The sequence below is a fragment of the Coffea eugenioides genome, chromosome 3 (genome assembly GCF_003713205.1).
Source record: "Coffea eugenioides isolate CCC68of chromosome 3, Ceug_1.0, whole genome shotgun sequence".
Classification (NCBI taxonomy): domain Eukaryota; kingdom Viridiplantae; phylum Streptophyta; class Magnoliopsida; order Gentianales; family Rubiaceae; genus Coffea; species Coffea eugenioides.
The window spans coordinates 8,589,819-8,612,211 of record NC_040037.1 but is presented as its reverse complement, the minus strand read 5'-3'; the positions used below and the strand labels follow the sequence as shown (position 1 = coordinate 8,612,211).

At 35.5% G+C, this 22,393-nt stretch overlaps 4 protein-coding genes and 1 pseudogene across 4 annotated transcripts; all 5 read right to left on the bottom strand.

Moving 5' to 3' along the window:
• Positions 1–1,858: 1,858 nt before the first annotated feature.
• On the bottom strand, positions 1,859–5,124 carry LOC113767059 (cytochrome P450 81E8-like). The gene is made up of 2 exons (XM_027311229.1): positions 4,100–5,124; positions 1,859–2,698 (listed from the first exon to the last, which is right to left on the bottom strand). Exons 1-2 carry the CDS (start codon positions 4,976–4,978, stop codon positions 2,081–2,083), a joined length of 1,497 nt encoding a protein of 498 aa, XP_027167030.1. The 5' UTR covers positions 4,979–5,124; the 3' UTR covers positions 1,859–2,080.
• Positions 5,125–8,990: 3,866 nt separating this feature from the next.
• LOC113765944 lies at positions 8,991–9,365 on the bottom strand. Its single transcript, XM_027310180.1, has one exon. It carries the CDS (start codon positions 9,363–9,365, stop codon positions 8,991–8,993), a length of 375 nt encoding a protein of 124 aa, XP_027165981.1.
• Positions 9,366–9,382: 17 nt separating this feature from the next.
• LOC113765943 lies at positions 9,383–9,940 on the bottom strand. The gene has a single exon (XM_027310179.1). It carries the CDS (start codon positions 9,938–9,940, stop codon positions 9,383–9,385), a length of 558 nt encoding a protein of 185 aa, XP_027165980.1.
• Positions 9,941–12,417: 2,477 nt separating this feature from the next.
• On the bottom strand, positions 12,418–14,132 carry LOC113765942 (annotated as a pseudogene).
• A 101-nt stretch (positions 14,133–14,233) lies between these two features.
• Positions 14,234–21,539, bottom strand: LOC113765107 (vicilin-like seed storage protein At2g18540). Its single transcript, XM_027309167.1, has 12 exons — positions 21,299–21,539; positions 20,487–20,640; positions 19,806–19,901; positions 18,820–18,896; positions 18,434–18,516; positions 17,619–17,679; positions 17,298–17,365; positions 17,127–17,208; positions 15,647–15,733; positions 15,472–15,549; positions 15,245–15,364; positions 14,234–14,699 (listed from the first exon to the last, which is right to left on the bottom strand). The coding sequence occupies exons 1-12, from the start codon at positions 21,464–21,466 to the stop codon at positions 14,523–14,525; spliced, it is 1,251 nt and encodes a 416-aa protein (XP_027164968.1). The 5' UTR covers positions 21,467–21,539; the 3' UTR covers positions 14,234–14,522.
• Positions 21,540–22,393: the final 854 nt, after the last annotated feature.

The following is a 22,393-nucleotide window of genomic DNA, read 5'->3' as shown; positions in this document are numbered from 1 at the left end:
ATATATATAATAGTCTTCAAATTCAGTATGAGATTTTTTTTCCTAAAAAATTGGGACCACTTTATCCTTACCATCAAAAGGTACAATAGAAAATTAAAAAAGTAAGCATTGTGTGCTGTCCCCCTTAATGTTATGTATTATATGAATAAGGAATTGATCTTCATTCACTTCAATTTCGAAAATATGCCTTAGAACCTGATCATCTTGTGCATATTGGGTTTAACATATATTGATGTAGGCATGTTGAAAATCGTTTTAGAACTAGTTTCATAACATGACTTCTTTTAGAAAATCATTTTAACATATGACTTCTTTCTGAAGCCAATGCTTGCTTGCTTGCACTAGTTTTGAATAACATTTACTTGTTTTACTACTTTGTGCTTTAAATTTCCATATTGCTTGAGGTTGGACATGGTTTTTGGTGTATTTGAAGCATTTTAAATGACTCAATTCTTTTTTTTTTTTTTTTTGCTTTTTGGTTTTATACGATTGTGTTATGTGTATACTAAGACTAGGGGAGGTAAGCCTGCGCGAGGCGCGGGATCTTGGTTAATTATGTGATTTGAACCCAACAATAGGTCAATAGTAAAAATTAATGGTGACCATTAGCAGGTATAATGTAGTTTGAAAAAGCACCATTGTATTGGTGACACTTTTCACTTGCCTTTGTCTTTTACAAACTAATGGTGACAGGGCTCAGTGAACTTCCTTTCTAGTAGTAGTAGGGCTGCAAACGAATCGAGCCGCTTGCGAGCGGCTCGAGTCAAGCTCGAGTCGAGTTCGAGTCGGCTCGAGTCAAACTCGAGCTCAGAATATTAAGCTCGTTAGCTCGCGAGCCGGCTCGCGAGCTGGAGTATATATATATATTTTTTATTTTTATTTTTATTTAATAATAAAATTACGTATATTATATATATATATATATATATATTATATTTTCATAGTAAAATTACGTATATATTCTTAATATTTTATTATTTATTAAGAAAAAAATATGATTTTATTTATTTTTTAAAAAATAAAATAATTATTTTTTATTTTTTTCGAGCTCGAGCTCGAGTTCGAGCTCGGCTCGACTTGATTTGAGTCGAGCTCGAGCTTGAAAATTGCCGGCTCGTCGAGCTCGAGCTCGAGCTCGAACTTGGTAAAATTTAGTCGAGACTCGACTCGATTAGCTCAAAACTCGACTCGACTCGACTCGTTTGCAGCCCTACTTTCTAGTAGAGCCATATATAATAGTAGATGCACCATTGTATCGGTGACAATTTTCACATTAACTAATGGTGACTTTTTACTAGTGACCATTGTATTGGATCCACATCAAAAGGTTTTCAGTTATGTTGGCAGTTGGTAACCTTAGCAGCTAGCATTGCATCGCACCATTTGTGCTGGTTAATGTAGTAGGTAAGCTATTGGGACTCAATTTGCTTGCTTTTACTAGCAAGATAGCTATGGCATGGCCTACAAAAAACAAAAGGGGATGGGGTGGCTATGGCATTATAGGGATAATTTCAGAAACCTTATATGAGACTTCTGATAATTTCACTAGTCTCCTCTAAAATTTATAAAATTACATAAACCTTCTCTGAAATTAAGGTTTTGACAACAAAATTAGTCCAATTAAAAAAAGTAATACTTAAAAAGTACTTTTAGGAGAGATGAAACTTTTATTCCATAAATACCGCTTATACATGTATATAAGTTGTATTAGTAAAAAAATAAAAATAATTAATAGTTAGAAACAATTAATAGACATATTTCGCCACTTAAAAAGTTCATATTTAATAAATTAAACAACACAAAGAAGCAACAAAATTACACTAATGATCACAAGATTCAACAAAATAGACCAATCATCTCTTTTAACATGCTGTTTATTGTGATTCTTGTGATTTTGAGCAGAAAAAATTTCGAATTTTGCCTCTCTTTTCCCTCCTTTCTGCTCAAAGCGTTTATGAGTTAATCATTACATCCCCATTGGCAAGAGATAGACTCAAGATTTAGTAAATCAAAAGAACCAAAATAAACTTCTAACATCATTCGAATAAATTAAGCATAAAGGAGCCATGTTTGGCGACATTCAATGATCTTCCGAAAGAATCCTGTCAACGAATTCTCTCGCTTTGCATTTCGCCTCCAATGGCTCTGCTTTATGTGTGGTGATCCCTATTCCTTCAGCCAAATCAACCTTCTTTGGACCAACCCTCTGCCACTCAAAACATTGTATCAATGATCCTAAGGCCGCACCAACCACGCGGTGTGCCAGGCCTGCACCAGGGCAAGACCTTCTTCCCATTCCAAAGGGCATCAGCTTGCTTGGTTCCACTTGTAGACCTTCAAATCTCTCCGGCTTGAAGCTTGTGGGATCATCCCAAACGTCGGGATCCCTGTGGATTTCCCATGCATTTACCAGCAACATCGTCCCACTTGGCAAGTCATATCCCCCAACTCTGCAATCTGCAGAAGCCTCGTGGGGTACAAGGAGAGGTACTGGAGGGATTAAACGAAAAGTCTCCATGATGATGTTGTGAAGGTAAGGCAACTTTGGTAAATCTTGTTCATGAATTAAGCGATCCTTTCCAAGATGAGTATCGAGTTCAGTTCTTGCCTTCTCCAATACGTTGGGATGGTTAAGTAGAAGAGACATTGCCCATTCCATTGTCGCTGCTGATGTATCTGTTGCAGCAAATAACAGGGCCTGCATTCATAAACTATTTAGTTTTGAGATTTGCATGGATAAGTATATGGTTTAATTCCCTTTTTGATAATGAAAACCTCTAGTATAGTAATCGGAGGAATCGAAGGTTCATTTCCATGTGCAGAAGTTTATATCCATTATAGGGAGATTAATGCAAAATTTTCTAAGAAATTTGTGTGGGAACCAACAAGCTTAATTCTATAGAGGACTTTTTCGAAATAACTCAAGTTTTTTGGGGCTCCAATTCATTTTTATTGGGTTAATTATAATTTGCCCCTTGAAAGTAAGGTTTACTGATACTTTGCCCAATGAATGAAAAGAATCTACACATTACTCCACGGATAGGGATATAAGAAAAGCATGTATTACTCTTTGAGTTGTGTGTCATTCGACTAACACACCCTTGGATGTTAAGAAAAAATGAAAGAAAAATAAAAAGAACTAATTTTGTTCCCATTTACACCCCGGCCAGATCCCCAAGTTGGACGAAAATATCACCTATTAATTGAGTCATTAGTTCTAGGAAACAATGTAACCAGAAAAAATGAAAAGACTTCAGCATAAATGAAGTGAAAAAATTTAGCATTTACTAAAAAAACCTAAATTTCATTTCATCTTATCCATTTTATGCTCTTTGATATCATCTCCCTTTGGTATGCATCAATACCTAATTCATGAAGGGAAAATATTAATCATGGTGAAAGGAGCTTTTTTGGCATAGCTGCATCTACTTTGATCATGAACAATTTTTTTACAAAGGATTTTTTTTTTTAAAGTGAGAGGATTTGAACTTAAAACCTCTTACTTACAATTCCTCCGATCTTATCATCCAACCAACCTATTCCTTCTGAACAATTATAAGTCTTGTTATGCGTGATTTATAATAGCAAGAGCTGATATCCATCTTCATGTAATTCGGAATATATGTGATTTATAATAGCAAGAGCTGATCAAAAAGATTGTTTGTCTTCTTGCACACAAGAAAAGTTGAATTCAACTGCGCAATGAATAGGCTACAAATCATACAGCGAGACAATTGCTGCATGAAGGGCATAACAATCCAAGATTTTTCTACTCTAAGATGGTCCCCGACATTCGCAATTTTTCCACCATAAAACCAAGGATAAAATATTTCTTTCGGTCCAATGTGTAGATTATTATCATTCAGGTTGACAAAGTTTCAATGGACCCCATTTTTAGGGGGGCAAAGTGCAATTAATCCTTTTGTTGAAACCACACATTGTATATCTCTTGCCGATGGTGGTCCATATCTAAACTATGTCTCGAGGGTGTATCTGAAATGCAATCTGGTTTCATATTATTCACGATCCAACAGAATGGTATGATCCCAACAACAAAAGAATGTAACATGAAATCTGAATTAAGTGTAATTAATCTTACCAAGATATTTGCTTTGATGACTTCATCGTCGTAGCATTCTGGCTGTGATTCTTGCAAGGTCAGCAAATGATCAATCATGGTATTCTTGCTCCTGTCACAACGGTGTTCTTCAATCAGACCTTGGAAAAATACATCTATCTCTTTACCTATCCTCGCCAAACTCTTTTCAAAATTCTTGTAATCTACCCATCTCAATAATGGCAAGAAATCTCCAGGATTTGATGCACCAGCGCTTTCAAAGACTTTGCGAATAAGGCCCCGAAATTTCTTAGCCTCCTCAGTGTCCTCACCTTCACCAAAATATCGCTTCCCAGTAACCATCCTCATGATTACATTAAAAGAAAGCTCCGAAAACTTGGATTGCAGCTCGACTTTTCCGAAATTATTGTCAGAGATTTCATACAAATTTCGGAGCAAACGCATGATTTCATCTTCTCGAATGGAGAGGAACATGCTGAGACGAGTAGGAGAAAGTATTTCATTTGTAAATAGCTTGCGAAGGTTGCGCCAATGGTCACCATGGGGGACATCAATAATATCAGAGTAGTTGTAGCCTACATACTTGCCTAGGATTAAACGGGGCCGGTTCGCCAGCACGATGTCATTCTTGGTGAAACATTCCTCCACCATGGATGGTGATGACACCACCACCACAAGGCGGGTGCCAAACCATAAAGAAAATATCGGGCCACATTTTTGAGACAATTTGTGCAGGGTGCGGTGGAGAGGTTGTTTTATGAGGTGAAGATGGCCTATTATCGGGAGAGCTGGTGCCGGACTTGGGGGGATATTTTGGCTTCTTCTTTGCCAAAACTTGAAAACTAAAGCCAAGAGTAAAACACAGAATACTGCTGTGTTTAACAAAGTAGTTTCTTCCATGCTTTGCTCAGTCTGCTGGGAACTTGTATGAAATTCTATAGAGAATACGTGTGTACGAAAATAAGTATTTATATGAGGTTGCAGGGCTGATGCGGTTGGAATACTTATATCATGATGCAGGGTAAGTTTGATTGCAGGTGTAATCGTACCATAATTTCACGTCTAGATTGGACCAAATGCTCGGTCCAATTTGGATCATTCACTTCAAAGTTATAAAAAGTTGTGATAAACAACACAAATAGAACCAAGCTGTTACACTTACACCAGTAACTGTAAAGGCAGCAAATTTTCTCTGAATATTGCCCAAATTAAATGTCAAAAAAATAAGGAAGGTGGGGAGTTTTTTTTTTTTTTTTCAAATGTAAGTGGGAGGTCTCAAACCTGAAACCTCTCACTTATACTCCCTTCTTCCCGGACTACCTAACTCATTCCTCCCTCCATGTCATTCCTCCCTCCAAGTGAGGAGGGCTTTGTCTTTCTAGACTTGTGCAAAAAAAAAAAATTAAAACATGGCTGAGCTGGCCAAAAATTGCTTTCAAGTCCCTGCTGCATCTATTGTGCATATATATTGTTTTTAAAAAAGTTGATATTTATATGTCCATACGTGTTTAATAAATATAACTCCCCTTATATTTTATTAGAAACTTCACATATGTAATGTCAAAATAATGGTAGAAATTGAATCATATTTTATTTTGATGTTCTCTACAAATTTCTATAACTTAATAAGTTTAAAGTTTGATTGGCAGAATTTTTGCTAGGAATGTTTTATAAATATCCTTGTATCCCTTACAAATTTCAATAAAAAAAAGTCCAATTTAAATTTAAGTAGAAAACTTTTTTATTTTTCCGTTCATACATATTTCATATATTCTATTCCAAATAGGGGGGTTGGGTAAAATTTCATGCGATTCAGTAAAGAGAACATAAATTCCATCGTTGCTAGATCATCTATATAATTCAGTGAAGAATAAACTAATACTGGGATTTTTTAATAAATGAAATTTTAAAAATGCTAGGGAACGTCGCAACCAATAATTTTTTTAAAGTATCACAACTGCCAATTTTTTTTTCAATTAATAAGTCTAAAGCAGTTTTTAAATTAAATGTGTTACCTAATTTAAGTAAAAGTTGTATAATTAAAAGTACTAACTAATTTAAATTGGAGCTGTGGATAAGAAATAAACATGTTGTTTAATTGTAACTGAAATTATATTTAATAAAAAAAAGAAATAATAGTAAAAAATGATACACTAATTTATTATATGAATTAGCCAAAAAAGATAGCAAACTAATATTATTTTATTGGCCTGGTAGTTGAACAATTCAATTCGTCATTTTTCACCTATGGAAAGTGTAGAAAATAGGCCACATGGTATAATGCGTCTACAGAGCAGTGTCTCCCACAACAAAAAAAAAATATATATGACAAATATCTAGAACATGTTCTAGAAATCGATGTTTAATCCAATTGGAAAATGATGTCCCATGTGTGGGTACAGGATATTAGTTATTAATTCAAGAAATTGAGGACGAGCGGTCCAAAATCCTAAGATAAAAATCGCGGTAATGTTCACATTTTATAAACATTAGCTGATGTTATCTTTTTGCGTCCTTTTCTTAATCAGAAAAATTCACTTTTCGTTTCTAAACTTCGAACTAGAAACACATTTCATTTTCAAACTTTTACACGCAACATATTTAGTACATGAATTAATAAATTCTGATCACATTTAGTTCAAAATTTGTAAATTGTTCAATTTGGACGGGGAAAACTCACAGGTCTAGCACATGGCAGTTAAGAAAAAAATAATTTCTTAGTCAAAATCAATGGTCACATGCTAGACACGTAAGTCCTCTCCGTTCAAATTGAATAATTTACAATTTTTGGACTAAATGTGATCAAAATTTATTAATTCATATACTAAATATATTATGTGTAAAAATTTGGGAATAAAATGTGTCCCTAGATCAGAGTCTAAGGAAGAAAAGTGAATTTTTCCCTTTTTTTAATAGTTGGTACTTTTGTGGGGAGGCTTGAAGGAAACATTTGTGAATCATGTGCCAACTACAAGGCACGTAAATTATTAATCTACAGTGTCCCTTGCACCAGTGACCCAGTCAGAGATGTTAATGAATTATGAATGAATCAAAGTGATGAAAGAGGCAGCCATCGGTCATTCCGTCATTATTGACAGTCCACTTGGAGAGAGTTAGAAAGTCACCAAGGAGAGTAAAAGGGGGAAGTAATTAGAAGCTTCTTTCTTACAACTTTTCCTTGGCATTCTGAAGATAATATATAGCAATCAGAAGCAAAATTGTACACACCATATGTTTCCCCAAAAAAAGGGAAAAAAATCAAAGAAGAAGGAGAAGAAGGAAGAAAACAGGAAAATTAAAAACTAAACTAAACAGAATAATTTCTCAATCTCTCACTGTTGTCCCTCTGTCTGCTTTTAGAGCAGGGGTGCAAACGAGTCGAATCAATTTCGAGTAGAGTTTGAGTTTGAGTTCGAGTTGATCTTGATATAGCATTGTGTGAAATTGAGCTTGACTCGATTGATTTTGAAATTCTACGGATCGAGCTCGATTCACTAATGTTTCTAAGATACTCGAGTTCAACTTGTTTGAGTTCGAGCAAACTTAAGACCGGTCAAGTTTGAATTCAAATTCGATATATTGAGCTCCATTAGAAAAAAGAGGTGTTTTGAAAATTTACAAGAACTTAATACATGTATATATAATTCAATGTACACTCATATATTATATAATATGTACTGCTCGATAAGGCTCGACGAGTTATCGAGTTTAACTAAAATGATCGATACTCGATTTGTTTGACTAAATGAGCCGCTTGAGATTGGCTCGAACTCTGTTAATGCCGAGTCAAGTCGATCATTTGACCAATCAACTTGTGATTAGTTGGCGAGCCGCTCAATTCATTTGCACCCTTATTCTAGAGAAGTCACGGGCCCTGATCCGAAATTCTTGCACAGAAGCATGCATGCATTGGACGTGGCTTATTCCGGGCATTTCTGCAATCGAATTAAGGGCATAAAAAAGGAGTGAATCTCTTCTATGAGATTTGAATGTAATCAAATTTTAATGCAACCTTACTTTCTCCAACAGTAATATACAAAATTTTAGATTAGTTCACTTCTTCGAATAACATAATAATATTTTGAACTAATTTGTCCCTATTTATTAAGTAATATAACCCTAATTTTTCATGCAGAAGATAGGAAGACCTTAAGTTTCAATCCAGAAGGGTAGAGCAAATGAAGAATTCCCTTCGAAGACTTGAAACTAGTGTTGTATTGATAAGAGAGAGATTATGAAGAATTATAATGAAGATGATAAAACTTCAACACACTTCCACCTACTATTTCTTCATCTATATATTTGTTACAAAAAGATCCACCGACTTAGCTAACTAATGCTGCCAGTTCAGCATAACCAACTAACTAACTCTAACTAACTAAATTGCCAGCTCAGCATAACCAACTAATTGACTACTGCTTCTTGGTCATCAAACAACAGTTAAAGCCATGGCCTATTTGTGAATATCAATAACTTTGACACTAAAAGTCAAAGACTTCCAACAAATCAAACGCACTTTACTAACAATGAATTAGTAACGTTATGTACATAACTCCAATTGCGTAAGCACTTAACAAGTATACTATCAATATTACATATACAAACTTTCTTTTCAACAATACCTATTATCAGCATAAGAATTTTTTTTTTAGTGTAAGTAAGAGATTTGAAATCCGAAATCTTCCGTTTATACTCACTCCCCAGAACGAGAACTTCATATTAATTTATTTACAGCTACTTTGATTAGCAAGCTTGTTTAAGCCACTTATACTCCAGCATAGCAATTTCTCAAAAAACTATTGCTGTCTTTTCTAACTTGTAGTGTCATGTTTCTGCTAGGCAATCTTTTCATTTTTTTTTTTTCAACAAACGGAATTAGTACTTTCATATATTAAACTTGATAATACAAGAGTTAGTTACAAAACGGGGCAATTGCCCTCATATCTTTCCGAGCCATATCCATCAGCCATACCGGAAACTCATTGTTCCATTCTATGTCATGTACTAGCTTAATTGCATTTTGAGCTAGTGTATGGCTACACGTGTTGCCTGTTCTATACACAAAAGAAAAGTTGCACTCTTGAAATTCTTTCTTCAGCTCCTCAATGTCCTCTAAGACTGTTGCAATGCTAATGTCATGGACACTGCTTGCATTAATTTGATCGACCACGGATTTGCAGTCTGATTGGACTTCTATTTTTGTCCATCCTGCAGCTTTGGCCATCACAAGCGCAGCTCTTACTGCTAATGCTTCTTCCTCCATAACTGTTCCCATCTTGCATTCCATTATTCCTTTTGCTCTCATCAGTTCCCAGTCCAGTTCCTTGCTATGATCCCTTTCCTTGTTCTTACCGACTGGTTTGAGATGGCTGCATCAGTGTTAATCTTAATCACCCCTGCCTTTGGTGGTTCCCATCTGCGCTGTTGCTCTTGCTGTATTGATATTTTTGCCATTCGCTCCTCAGCTTCATTAGCCATTTCGAACTCCAGCCATTCCTGTTGAGCTACTTGTACCACATCTCTCTCTTCTATCACTCGGTGTTCAAATATTCGTTTGTTTCTTGCCTTCCATAGCTGCCACAGGAGGTTGATTGTGATGTTAACTCGATCTCTTCCCTGATTTTCCTCCTCGGCCTGAATAACTGTTTCCCACCACCTCCATATATTATCCCTAAGCAGCATAGCCCCTTCCCATTTTACTGGTGCCATCTTCCATGTCATTTCTGCTATTGGACAATGGAAGAACAGATGCTCTACAGTTTCAGTTGCCTCCCCACAGCCCTCACATATGGGGTCTCCTTTCCCTGTTCTCTTGTGAATAACCTCTTTTACGGGCAAGCAGTTTTGCAAAACTTTCCACATGAAATGTTTCAGTTTTGCCTTTACATTTAGCTTCCAGAGGTTCTTCCAGATTGTATGCTTTCTTATTTCCCAGCTTGTCTCCTCACCTGCTTCCTCCCTCCTTCCTTCACTTTGCCTCTCTTGCTTGGCCCTTGCATAACCAGATTTTACTGTATAGGATCCTCACCTGCTAGGCAATCTTTTCATATTTCTCTGTTTTAGCGAATGTAAGGATGGCAACGCGGCCACCAGCCCCGAGGCAAGGGTACATTGGGGAGTGTACCCCCGCCCCACTACCTGCTTAAAAAAAATAAATATATATGTATATAATTATATAAATATAATATTTAATTTAATTAGTTACAAATTTATGATAATGATATTATTAGTTATATGTAGGGTTATTATCACTTTAGCCTATTAAACTATATCACTACTATCAGTTTACTCACTAATGTTATCTTTTAGTCACTTCACCCCCATAAGTAATTCAACTCAACATGTTAAGAAATTTTGGACAAAAATACCATTTTATTCTATAGCATTACTACACTGTTATTATTACTTTATTCCTTTAAATTTTAGTGATATAATCAATTTAATTCCTAACATTATTTTTTTGGCATTTTACTTCATCGTTAATCTAACTACTATGGTCAAAATTTTTAAATATATTTACCCTTATATATATAATAAAAAATAAAAAAATTTAGAATGATTATTCTTCTTTTTTTCACTTTAAGAGATCCAAAAATATAAAAATAAAAGGGTTTTCTCAAATTTTTTTTCACACTTATTAATACTATGAAAAGAAAAATAAATAGGAAAAAGGAGACAGAAAATTAGATTTTGCAAACAAAAAAAAAGTCGAACATTATCGTATTAATTTAAGGTTGTTGGGATTAGAATTGAAATTTGGAGATAAACAGTAAAGTGAAATAATTTTAAAATAATAAAAATATTTAATTTTTTCTTATTTGTATTTTCTAAAAAAAAAAGAATTGAACTCTCTCTCTCTCTCCCCCTCTTCCTCCCTTTTCCGATCTTTCTATTTTTTTTTTATATTAATAAGATTGTCACGAAGAAAGAAATTAATACTTTAACTTTTTTTTCTTGATACTAAAGAGGAGAAGAGTCACTCTAAATTTTTTATTATTTTTATTAAACAAAAAGGAGAGTACTTTCTTCTAAAGTTTTTTAACTTGCTAAGTTGGTTTAATGGTGGGATAAAATGCCTAAAAAATAACTCTATGGGGTAAATTGATAATGAAACTATAGTTTATGAGAGCAAAATGACAATAATTTTAAGGGCTATACTTGTCTTTTTACTTTAATTAACAAACTCCGTTAAGTTTGACCGTTGGTCTTGGGGGTAAAGTGACTAAAAGATAACGTTGAGGGAGAAATTGATAGTAGCACCGAACGTTAAGGAGGTAAAGTGATAATAACCCTTATATGTATTATATAATGTATATTAGTATATATAATATAATTGATATTATCAATTATACTAATAATTATATATGTCCACTAATAGAAATTATTAATTAGTTATACTAAATTTACTAATACATTTATACTAAATCCCTAATTACACTTAATACAATAACATTTTTTTCTCAAAAAAAAAGCACAAACACAATAATGAATTAGTGATTGTATTTGTGCCAAAAGTGAAAACTTAACTACTTTAGTTGTATTTATTTCATTATATTGGATTGTATTCAAATAACTTTTGTTTGATTGTTTTTATAAGTTTCAATTGTGAAATTACAATGAATAATAATTTGGTGATATGTTGATATTTTAGTACTTGATTATTTGCTAAAATTTAATTATAATAAAATTATATAACAAATTTTTATTAGTCCACGGGAAGCGGGATGGGGTGGGGCGGGGGGTCCCTGCCCCATTGCCATCCTTAAGCGAACGGTTTTTTTAACCTGGACTAGACCAGCGAGTTTGATAGTTAGAATCAAGAATCTAATGACTTCCAGGTCTAAGCTAATCAGTAAAACTAGATAATCATACACTCATTTATTTTTCACATTTGAAAATTGTAATTTAAATGTAAGTACTATATATTTATGACATGATACCAATGTCATATGGTTTTAAAAAAAATTTTTTAGTACCATTCTAATGGGTCAAAACTCTTCACTTTTGGCCGATTTGATACCCAGTCTGCCTTTCAAGACACTGACATTAGCTTCTAGCTAGTTAATTCCATTAGTTCCTCATAGATGAGAAAAGTGAAACGAATCCAAACTATTTCAGCTAGTATGCTAAATGGGTATTAACAAGAAAAGAACAGAATGTTGAAGAAAGCATTCATTTTGGCAAGCTCATATCCTAGCAAGTCCTCGAGGCTCAAACTTTAGTATCTCTACTGTCCAAGACATGCTTGCCAGACTTCATTACCAGTACATGACACGAACAACAACAAACTTCAAAATAAATCAAATAACTAACCACAAACGAGCCAAACCATAGACAACTCAATCAGCTTCTAAAACAATCTCGTGAACGAAATTTCGCTCTTTGCATTTGGCCTCTAATGGTGTAGCTTTAGGCATTATGCTAATCCCTTCTCCTTCAGCCAAATCAACCATCTCTGGACCTACCCTTTGGCACTCAAAACATTGTACCAACGCGTTGTGCAAGACCAGCACCAGGGCAAGACTTTCTTCCCATTCCAAAGGGCACTTTTATACTTTCAAATCTCTCAGGCTTGAAGCTTGTGGGGTCATCCCAAACTTTGGGATCCCTGTGGATTTCCCATGCATTTACTAGCAACATTGTCCCACCGGGCAAGTGAACTCCCCCAACTTTGCAATCAGCAGAGGCCTCATGTGGTACCAAGAGTGGAGCTGCAGGGAATAAACAAAAGGTCTCCAATATGATGTTGTGAAGGTAAGGCAGCTTTGACAAATCTTTTTCTTCGATTAAGCGATCCATTCCAACATGAGCATCAAGTTCAGCTCTTGCTTTCTCCAAAACTTCGGGGTGATTGAGTAAAAGAGACATTGCCCATTCCACTGTCGCTGATGATGTGTCTGTTCCAGCACTTAGTAAGATCTGCATATACAAATCAATTGTGCTGAGATTTGTGTGTACATGTACCTTCTTTTAATGATGAAAGCTCTAGCACATGGAATTGAATGCTGAAAATTTTCAGCAGGGCAAAGTTTAAATCCATATTAATAGGGAGTAAGACTAATAAATCTTACCATAATCATTGCTTTGATGACTTCATCCTTGTAGTATTCTGGCTGCGATTCTTGCAACCTCAGCAAATGATCAATCATGGTATTCTTGCTCTTGCCACGAAGGTGCTCTTCAATTAGCCCTTGCAAAATACATCCATATCTTTACTTATCCTTGCCAAACTCTTCTCAAAATTATTGTAATCTACCCATCTCAACAACGGCAGAAAATCTCCATTTGATGCACCAGAGTGTTCAAAAACTTCGCGAACAAGACCCTGAAATTTCTTAGCCTCCTCATTCTCTTCATCTTCACCAAAATATCACTTTCCAGTAACCATCCTCATGATAACATTAAAGGAAAGCTCCGAAAACTTTGGATTTCAGCTCAACTTTGGCAAAACCATTGTGTGAAATACCAAGCAATTTTTGAAGTAGACGTATGATTTCATCTTCTCGAATGGATAGGAACATGTTAAGACGTGAAGGTGAGAATATTTCATTTGCACCAAGCTTGTGAAGATTGCGCCAATGGTCGCCATAAGGGGCATCAACATTCAACAATGCTGCTGTATTCGTAGCCTATGTCCTTGCCTATGATGCACCGAGGCCGGTTCGCCAGCACAATGTCATTCTTGGTGAAGCATTCCTCCACCAGGGTTGTTGATGACACCACCACCACAAGGCGGCTGCCAGACCGGCGAGAAAATATTGGACCACATTTTTGAGAGAATTTGTGTAGAGTCCGATGAAGTGGTTGTTGTATGAAGTGAAGATGGCCTGTGATGGGAAGTGCTGGTGTTGCACTTCGTGGGAGATTTTGGCTTCTCCTCTTCAAAGTCTTGAAAGCAAACGCCAAGATGATTAGGGAGAATAATGTGTATAAAAAAAGTTGTTGCTTCCATGGTTTTGTTTTCCTTTGAAGTTAAGAACTACTCGATATGAAAATGTATAGAGAATCCATTAATTTGCAATCGTGGATCTTTGCACTTCGAATGGATGGTCATAGTCCCGTATTGATTACTAGAAGGGTTCAATTTATATAACAGTAATCATTTGTTCGGATCATGTGGTGGGCAAGAAACTGTCAATGACTACATAAATAACAGATTCTACAACTGAGAATAACTGTGATAATGGCTTTGTAAAATATCTCCCATACTAATTCCCCTTTCTCAACGGCAAGAAGCAAATGCTCATTTTAATGCAAACAACAACCAACAAAGACTCTTATCCTCCAAGAACAGGTCAATCCTTAAAAAATTTAAACGGGTTTTTCCACCAGAAAACATTTGAACGACTTCTTGTATTTTCAGTAAACTAGGGGGGAATAAAAACAAAACGGTTATAAGAGTACTCCCATCCTTTACACCGCAGCTTCAAATCTGAGATGTAACTTAAAGAACCCCAAAAAATGGATTATTAATTGCACTGTTCAACTCGCTTCCAGCTGTATTAAGCACGGCGATATCCACCTTTTCTCGAGGAAGAAACAAGAACTCACCACCGTCGAGTTTCTCAAATCCACAAAGCTCCAGAAATTCAATGCCTCCTTTGAGTTTTCCGACTCTGTCCTGCTCACCAAAACAACAGCGTGACAAGCAGCAAATAACATGTCAGTATAGCTACAGCCCAATCAAAGACCACTGATGGCCAGACAAGGCCAAACAATAAACTGCCTCACATCAAATGTGGTAGTATCTATATTGGCCAGCAAATACTTGAATTTCATAGCAGACTGAAGTAGGACCAACAACTTGTACTAATGATCTCTAAGACTACCTCAGAATCAACAACCACATTGCTCTATCCAACACATCATCAGCTGGGTGCTATGAATCTTTAACACGATCTCAAAATCAATAGATAGATATCTCAACCTTCCACTTTTATAGCAAGAGGAACCCGAGTTCTAGAAAAGGGTCTGGTATAGAAATTGGGAGCTTTTGTAGTTTAACAAGTATAAAATAAGGCATGAAGACCAGGAAAAAAAAATTCCACCTTATGGGTCTTTTTAACAAAAAGAAAATAAATTTAAAAAATAAATAAATGTGATTTAAACGAATATTAATGGACGACAAATAGAAACTTTATTAGTGTATCAAATAGCTAATCCCACCTGAAAGGCAGCATTGGTAAGTCGAATTTTTCGAAATTTCTCCTCATTCGGATTAGTTGCCACATTCTTTGCAAACGTTAAAAGTGTATTAAAAGCAGTCTTCACTTTCGCATCATCATCCTAGTAAATCAACAGCAAACAGGTTAGCTTGCGAGATGTACACTATAATATTCCACATCTCCATGGGAATTAAGATATTTTTGAGCTTTAAGCCTGGTAAAAGTTACCTTGTGATTTTGTTTGAGGGACCGCAGGCATTCTCTCATTTGCTCTGCTTTTGTAGCTGGTCTCACTGGTAATGAGCTCTGCAATTTGAATGATGTGCAGAATATATCTCTGAGTTTTGCAAAAGCTTTCCCAGAAAACATCAGCATGACAAATAATCACCAGAAAATATCAAACCTTCTTTTCCTCCACAACAGGTGCAGAACGTTTTACAGTCGTACTAGGATCCTCTGGAGGCAAACCAAGTTTCCGTCTTCTTTCTGCCTGAAAGGACACCAAACCAAGAGAATGGTTTGATATGCAAACAAAGAAATAATGTCCATTCATGATAACAAAAGGTAATAAATTTTTTTTTTTTTTCATTTCTTCTTCACTCAATCCTCTTTCTTAACAAAAAGCTTGGAAAATGTTTCCCAAAAAGAATTAATAAGACCTTATTGCATATGCAAACTATTATGAATCACATTTTACAAGCACAAGATTTTGACCTTCAATCCTTCAGCCGTTCAGAAAATTTAAGACTCCCATAAGTGTATCAGAATATCTTGAGAAGAAAAAGTCAACACATTTCTTGCCCTCATAGTATAACTAAAATCATTTCCTATTAACTGGAAGAAAGCTTCCGCAAATAGAATACATCTTTCTATCTCTTTTCCTAAATCCCTCCTTTTCATCCAAAAATAGTTGTTCCTATTGCTTTTAAATTTCTGGTTTCTCTCTCTATCGAAAGGGTCAACTTTCTAGAGGATGTCCAAAGGGCCAACATCAAATCATTCAAGAACAATAAGATAGGGATCAACCACAAGTCTTTTAGATTTTAAACGTTTACTTGAGAATGTGGTTAAGAGATCAAGAGAGGAAATAGTAGCCTTCGACTGAAGAGCAGAGGCACACAAGACAGAATCACAGAGAGAGAGATAGAGAGGGAGAGACCAGTCAGACTTGATGATTTTGTAATAGTGAGGCTCTAAAGTACCACATGGAAGACTCAACATTTTCCTAAACATAGAAAATAACATTTGTTTCCAGCAACACAGTTTATATACAAGCTTTCAGCATTTCAAAACAACATTAGGACATAATTCCATATGAAGAAAGATGCAGTTTACAGAGAAATGTTTCAGCACTGCTCACACTTATGCTGGTATTACAGGCTTTTGAATTATGCACATGTCTAGTTCAGTTCCTGCTCGAGGTTTGAAAAGAAGAAGAAAGGTAATGAAGAAGTAGGCAGAGGGGATAAACTCGTTGAGAAGAATGTCAAAACCAAGAAACAAAAGACTAACTCCTTGCATCTTCAGACGACACCATTAAGAAGAAAACTATCATAAAAATGTCAACTAAATTCACTGCAGGACACATTTGCATGACTATGCTTTGGAAGCAACAATTTTTTGCTTGTTATTGAACTTTCAAATAAAAAATCAAAGACAAGTTGCAGTATGCAAGATCTACAACATAAAAACCATCCATCAGCAAATTGTAATTAGAGAAGAGTTGCAATCCAAACTTGGATCAGCAAATTGGTTTCCTTGGAATATTATAATCTCTACTAGGCCATTTACGATCCAAATGCCCATTTTTAAGTCAAAGCCTAGTTTAGACTACCGTCAACAATTTTTTTTTTTTTTTAAAAAAAAAGGGGAATGCTCCAAACCTTGTCTTCCTCCATTTTCTGACGAACCTTTTCCAAAGCTTTTCTTTCTTCCTCTTTCTCCGCTTTCCGCAATAGAAGCAAACTGTTAAAGTAGGAGCAAAATTAGTCCAAAAGATAAACAATATAATGATACTTCAAATGTAAATAAGGACTTAAAACATGAAGGCAAACCGTTTTCTTTCATTTTCTTCCTCAATTCTCTTTGCTTCAAGCAATTCTCTACCCACTCGTATTCTTTCCTGGAGTAAATAATTAAAGCTCTGTCACTAATATCTTAAATTACCCACAGTGATTAGTTAGAAGAAACTGATGCATCCTGAAAAAGAAGTTTACATCAGTAGGGAGGAAAGTCAGAAATAAAAACAACCAAGGACAGTGCAATGTAAATTGCCTGATTATAAGATCATCTACAAGCTAAGCTTTGGGCATGACACAAATTCTGAAGCACCATTGCAAACATAAAAAAAGGCTATGAGATAAAAGGACAAGGACCTTTTCTCTTTCTCTTTCCTTTATTTTCTCTTCCTCTTCTTTCTTCTTACGAGCCCTTTCCCTGGAAACAAACAAATGCTACGTGTAAATTATCCAAGTACAAAAGTAACAAGAACAAGCAAAACTGATTATCTAAGCTCAGAATCTAAAATCAGCTAAACTAATTAATCAAGAACAAGCCTTAGTTTCTGCATTGCACTCAAATTCTTGGAATTCCTACAGTATCGTCATGATGTTGATTGAGTTAGAAAATGATAAAAGATCCAGAAGTATGCCCCTGACAAGATTAATACTTGGAAATTACTGCACAACCAAGTTCAATTTAGTAAGAATTTTCCTGGCAGGAGTGGTTCAGAAACTCTTCCCCCTAAAGTTTGCAGGAATTACTAAAATCTGCAAGATCTAAATGATGCTTTCTTTTACACCTGCTGCAAGTTAGCCTACCATACTAAATTAGGCAACCAGTATGCACAACAGTTTCCATCTTCACTTGATCAGTAGTGAAGTTCTATATGCTACTCGCAGAGCATCAGAATGCGTTGATACTGATTTTTTATCGGAACCATAACAGTATAATCCATTTAACTTTTGGAATTACAAAAAAATCCCATGTATTCTCCAATTTCTGTATGTCTGGTTTTAGACAATAGACAAATCAGACAATTCAACCCCAAGTCCTCTACCTACACTCCCATAATATGCCCAGATCTGTGTAGCATATGCTTCATTTTGCTCAGAGATCAAATGACAACCTTCAGCAAGGAATCAATGAAGAATTAGCTATAAGCTCAATCTAATGATGTTTGAAATTATACCTCAGCTCCTGCTGCTTTTTCTTTATCTCTTCCGGAGTAAGAGAAGGTTTTGAAGCCTCGGATTTCTTGGCGCTGGCAGGCACCTTAGACGCAAAACAAGAATATATTACCTTTTGTCCCAGGCATTTATATCAGGAAAACTTCAAAAAACCAACGTTACAGCAGCATAGCGGGTATATAGCAGACTAGTTTTAAGAAAAAGCTGGGATGATGAATTGAAATGGCAACACACATATATATACATATATATCTCGTGGTTGGGCGTTTATGTGTCTCTTAGTGCATACAACATACATCCATCTCTCTCCATATGCATATCAACAAGGTACAGTAGAGAAGGTGGAAAGGGTTTACATTACACTGCACACAAGACCAATGTTTCTTACCAATGGCATTTCATCAATATCCGGATCATTCTCATGTTCAACTACCCAATTTACCGCAGCTTCAAGACTAGCATTTCCTGCACAAGGTTTCAAATTTTCATAAAGCGCATGAAAATAGTCAAGAAAGTAACGGAAAAGAAACGCAAGCATATGATAAGCTACTCTAGACAAAGGAAACAAATTATACAAGTTCTCAAGTCGCTCATCACTACAAAAAGGATTTCAATGAAAAGGATGCCACATCTTAGATTCAACTTTCCAGAAATGTCCACCCACTTTTAAACATTTTGCTACATAGCACATGGGAATGATTTCACAAGTAGGATTCAGAATTGGAAAGGAAAATGTCCAAGGTGATTAAACAAGTAGACATGTTCCAAGCTGGGGAGATCAAACAATTTATAACACAAGAAATTCACAATCATTTGAAATGGCCAACCCGCAACCAGGTAAGACAAACATAACTTGTACAAAGAACACAAACCAGTGCAAGTTGAAAATCATTACTTGTAGAAGCAATGGATAATAGGAAACATTTTTTCGATGCAAACTTAATCAAGGTACATGATTTCAACAAGATATTGTGGATCAGTTGCTGCCCAAATCTGTAGACTGCTATGCAAACATACAATTGTTTCCTTGTACCACCACGAAAGTTCTATAACACCTCATTTGTGCCTTTGATACAGAATTTCTATCACGTAATATCCATGCCCATTAGACCCAGCAGCCACAAAGTATTCAAGTGAAAAGAGATTTAGAAACAGCATGAAATTCATAGAACTTTTTACAAATGCAAACCCCTGACTCTCTACAATTCAAAAGCTAAATGATTCAAAGATGCTCCAAATCAAAATTTGCAACAAAAATAGAGTTTTCAAGTGACAACATCAGTAAAGAGGATCATAAATGGTTGAAAATTGTGAGGACATTCGAACAACCAAAGCTCCAAAAACGCCTAACTTCCTACTTTGCACAGTCCTTACCAGAATAATGGAGTGCTCGAGTAGCCCTTCCTTTAGGAAACCCCATTGCTTCAAGTTCTTCAAGCAACTTTTGGTCAACTTCAGGAACCACCATCTCTAAGAAAGAAAAAGAAAATGACCCACTGTACAATAAATGTGTAAAACACTCGAGTCATATGTAGCTATGCTAATACACTCTAAAAATCCATGATGTTGTAAACTCAATAAGATGACTTCCACCATCATGATTACATATTAAATGCAATGCAGATTCTTGTTATCAAATTTCAACCTCGGTGTCCTATATTCACCAAAGTTTAACCAAATTTTTCATCATGGTATACTGAGTTTGCACAGACTAACTTACCAATCAGAGGTGAGAATCTCTCTTTCCTTTTAGACATCTTAACTGTATATCTTTTACATCTAGATCTATAGATTTGTTAATAAACCATGTTGTTCAGTTTTCAAATGAAAAATTTTGCAAAATTTTCTATTTGGGCAATAGAAACCAAGTATAATTTGAACTGGGATGAGCAAACTGAAAATGTCCAATATTAACTATTCGAACCCAACAAAAAGCCACAAGCACAAACATTTATGGCCAAAAAAGGGAAAAAAAAAAAACCAATTTAATAAGGAGTACTAGTTCAAACAGTAAACTCAATTAGATCATTAACAAACACATACAGCAATCAGTACCTTCTTGCTGACCACTACTACTGCTGTCACCTGCCTCCCCCATTGCTACATCATCACTGACTTTTGGAGCCTCCAAACTTATTGGTGCTGTTGCCTCTGATGTCTTATCCACAAACTCTGCATGTCCTGTCCTCTTTGTGTGCAAATTGCTCTCCTACACAGCATGCCTTAAATGTCAGCGAATGAAAAACAAAAAAGAAACTCTGCATGAACATCAGTTCGCGTAGCAGATACACTAGGTTTTCATGCACAGAGATACTAATGTGTATAGGAGTACTAGAATAAGGTAAAGGTTTCTTCTTTTTAAGTTTCTAAGTGTATAATTAAAGATAATAATTTGTTTAAGTGCTAAGAGATTGTGTATCTTTCAGGAACAGGCATAAAAAAGAAGTAAAACATTACTATGCAATAAATAAACTACGCTAAAAAGCATCAACCTCGAAGGCGCAATCCCTCATCTAAACTCACATCCTCAGCGGCCCCTTCCCTTCCCCGGATAGGATCCTTACTAAACTCCCACAAGATTAAACTCCCAAAACATATCCAAAAAGTATACTAACAAAGGAGCTGAAAAATCTCCAATGTATACCAATTACAATTGCGACTCACACCAAAACTCAATTTGTTGTACATCACGTTTAAAAGCTTGTACATTTAGTTGCTCCTCAGAGTAATCTATTTTGTCATACAATTCAATCCAAACAAGCCGAAATTAACGACATAATCTTCAATTATAACTAACAAATGCCGGCAAATTTCACATTAAAAAACTTATAAATTCAACAAACCACGGGGAGTAGAATTGTAATTACAGTTTTGGAGCGGCAGGGTTTGCCGCAGGAGGTGCAGACGAGGTTGAGAACCGGCTCTGTGGATTCGGAGAAATTGGTGTGTTTGGTGAGTTCGGCGTGCTCTTGAGCTTCTTCTACTGATTTCAATAGCGTCCCACAGTCGCCACACTGCAGCGATACGCCTGCCATCTCGCCGATGACTGTTCCTTTTTCTTTTTCTTGGGATTCTGATTGATCGGTCGCCGGTGCCGGGAAGGTTTTTTTTTTTTTTTTCCAATTGGGTTTGGCGTGCACTTATATGTATATATATGTCTGGAAAAGGGGGCAAGTTGAAACTGTGATGAAAATATATGGGATAATGTGTAATTTAGCCTTTCCAAAATTATTTGCAGAGCCCCTTTTACGGTGTTTGTGTTGAGTATCGGCCCATCCCAAAACTTGCTCCAACTTGAGTTCGACCTCAAATTCGAGTCAATCGATCTCGAGCTCGAATTTGAGTTTAAAAAAAATAAAAATTATTATTATTTTATTGTTTAAAAAATAAATAAAGTAGTAAATTTTCTTAATCAATAATAAAATATTAAAAATATATATGTAATTTCACTATTAAAATAAAAAATACTATACATGCATATATATATATATAATTAAATTGGCTCGCGAGTTAATGAGTTGAGTATTTTTGAACTCGACTTGGTTAGCTCGACCTCAATGTTTATCGAGCTAGAATCAAATTTTGACTCAACCTGCTCGCGATCGGTGCGCAAGTAATTCGACTCGTATACAACCCAACTCAAAACCAAAGTTGGGAACAACCACCTTTTGGGAATTGGAATTAAACTCCTTGTCAAATGGTTTCTGTTCTTGTACTGCTAAAATTCCAATTTGAATTTCCAAAATTTGGAATAGGGAAAAGTTTCTTCAAGGACGTATATGAGTATCTCATATTGCGTTTGCTTGCTTTATCTCCAACTAGGGGAACTAGAAGGTGCATCTTGTATATGTACAAATTGCAAGTAATTTGATGAGAAAATAAATAAAGATTATCAGTATTATGTCTTAAAAAATCTCAAAAAAAAAGAGAGAAATGTTATTTAATATAAATGTGAGCCTACG

Excerpts from the sequence above, each read along its gene's own strand:
- LOC113767059 (XM_027311229.1), bottom strand. The coding sequence starts at position 4,978 with ATGGAAGAAACTACTTTGTTAAACACAGCAGTATTCTGTGTTTTACTC. Across the intron at positions 2,699-4,099 it reads TCATCAAAGCAAATATCTTG|GCCCTGTTATTTGCTGCAAC; the intron begins GTAAGATTAATT and ends TTATGAATGCAG.
- LOC113765944 (XM_027310180.1), bottom strand. The coding sequence starts at position 9,365 with ATGGAATGCAAGATGGGAACAGTTATGGAGGAAGAAGCATTAGCAGTA.
- LOC113765943 (XM_027310179.1), bottom strand. The coding sequence starts at position 9,940 with ATGTGGAAAGTTTTGCAAAACTGCTTGCCCGTAAAAGAGGTTATTCAC.
- LOC113765107 (XM_027309167.1), bottom strand. The coding sequence starts at position 21,466 with ATGGCAGGCGTATCGCTGCAGTGTGGCGACTGTGGGACGCTATTGAAA. Across the intron at positions 17,680-18,433 it reads AAAAAGCAGCAGGAGCTGAG|GGAAAGGGCTCGTAAGAAGA; the intron begins GTATAATTTCAA and ends GTTTGTTTCCAG. Across the intron at positions 15,734-17,126 it reads AGAAAATGGAGGAAGACAAG|GCAGAAAGAAGACGGAAACT; the intron begins GTTTGGAGCATT and ends GTGTCCTTTCAG.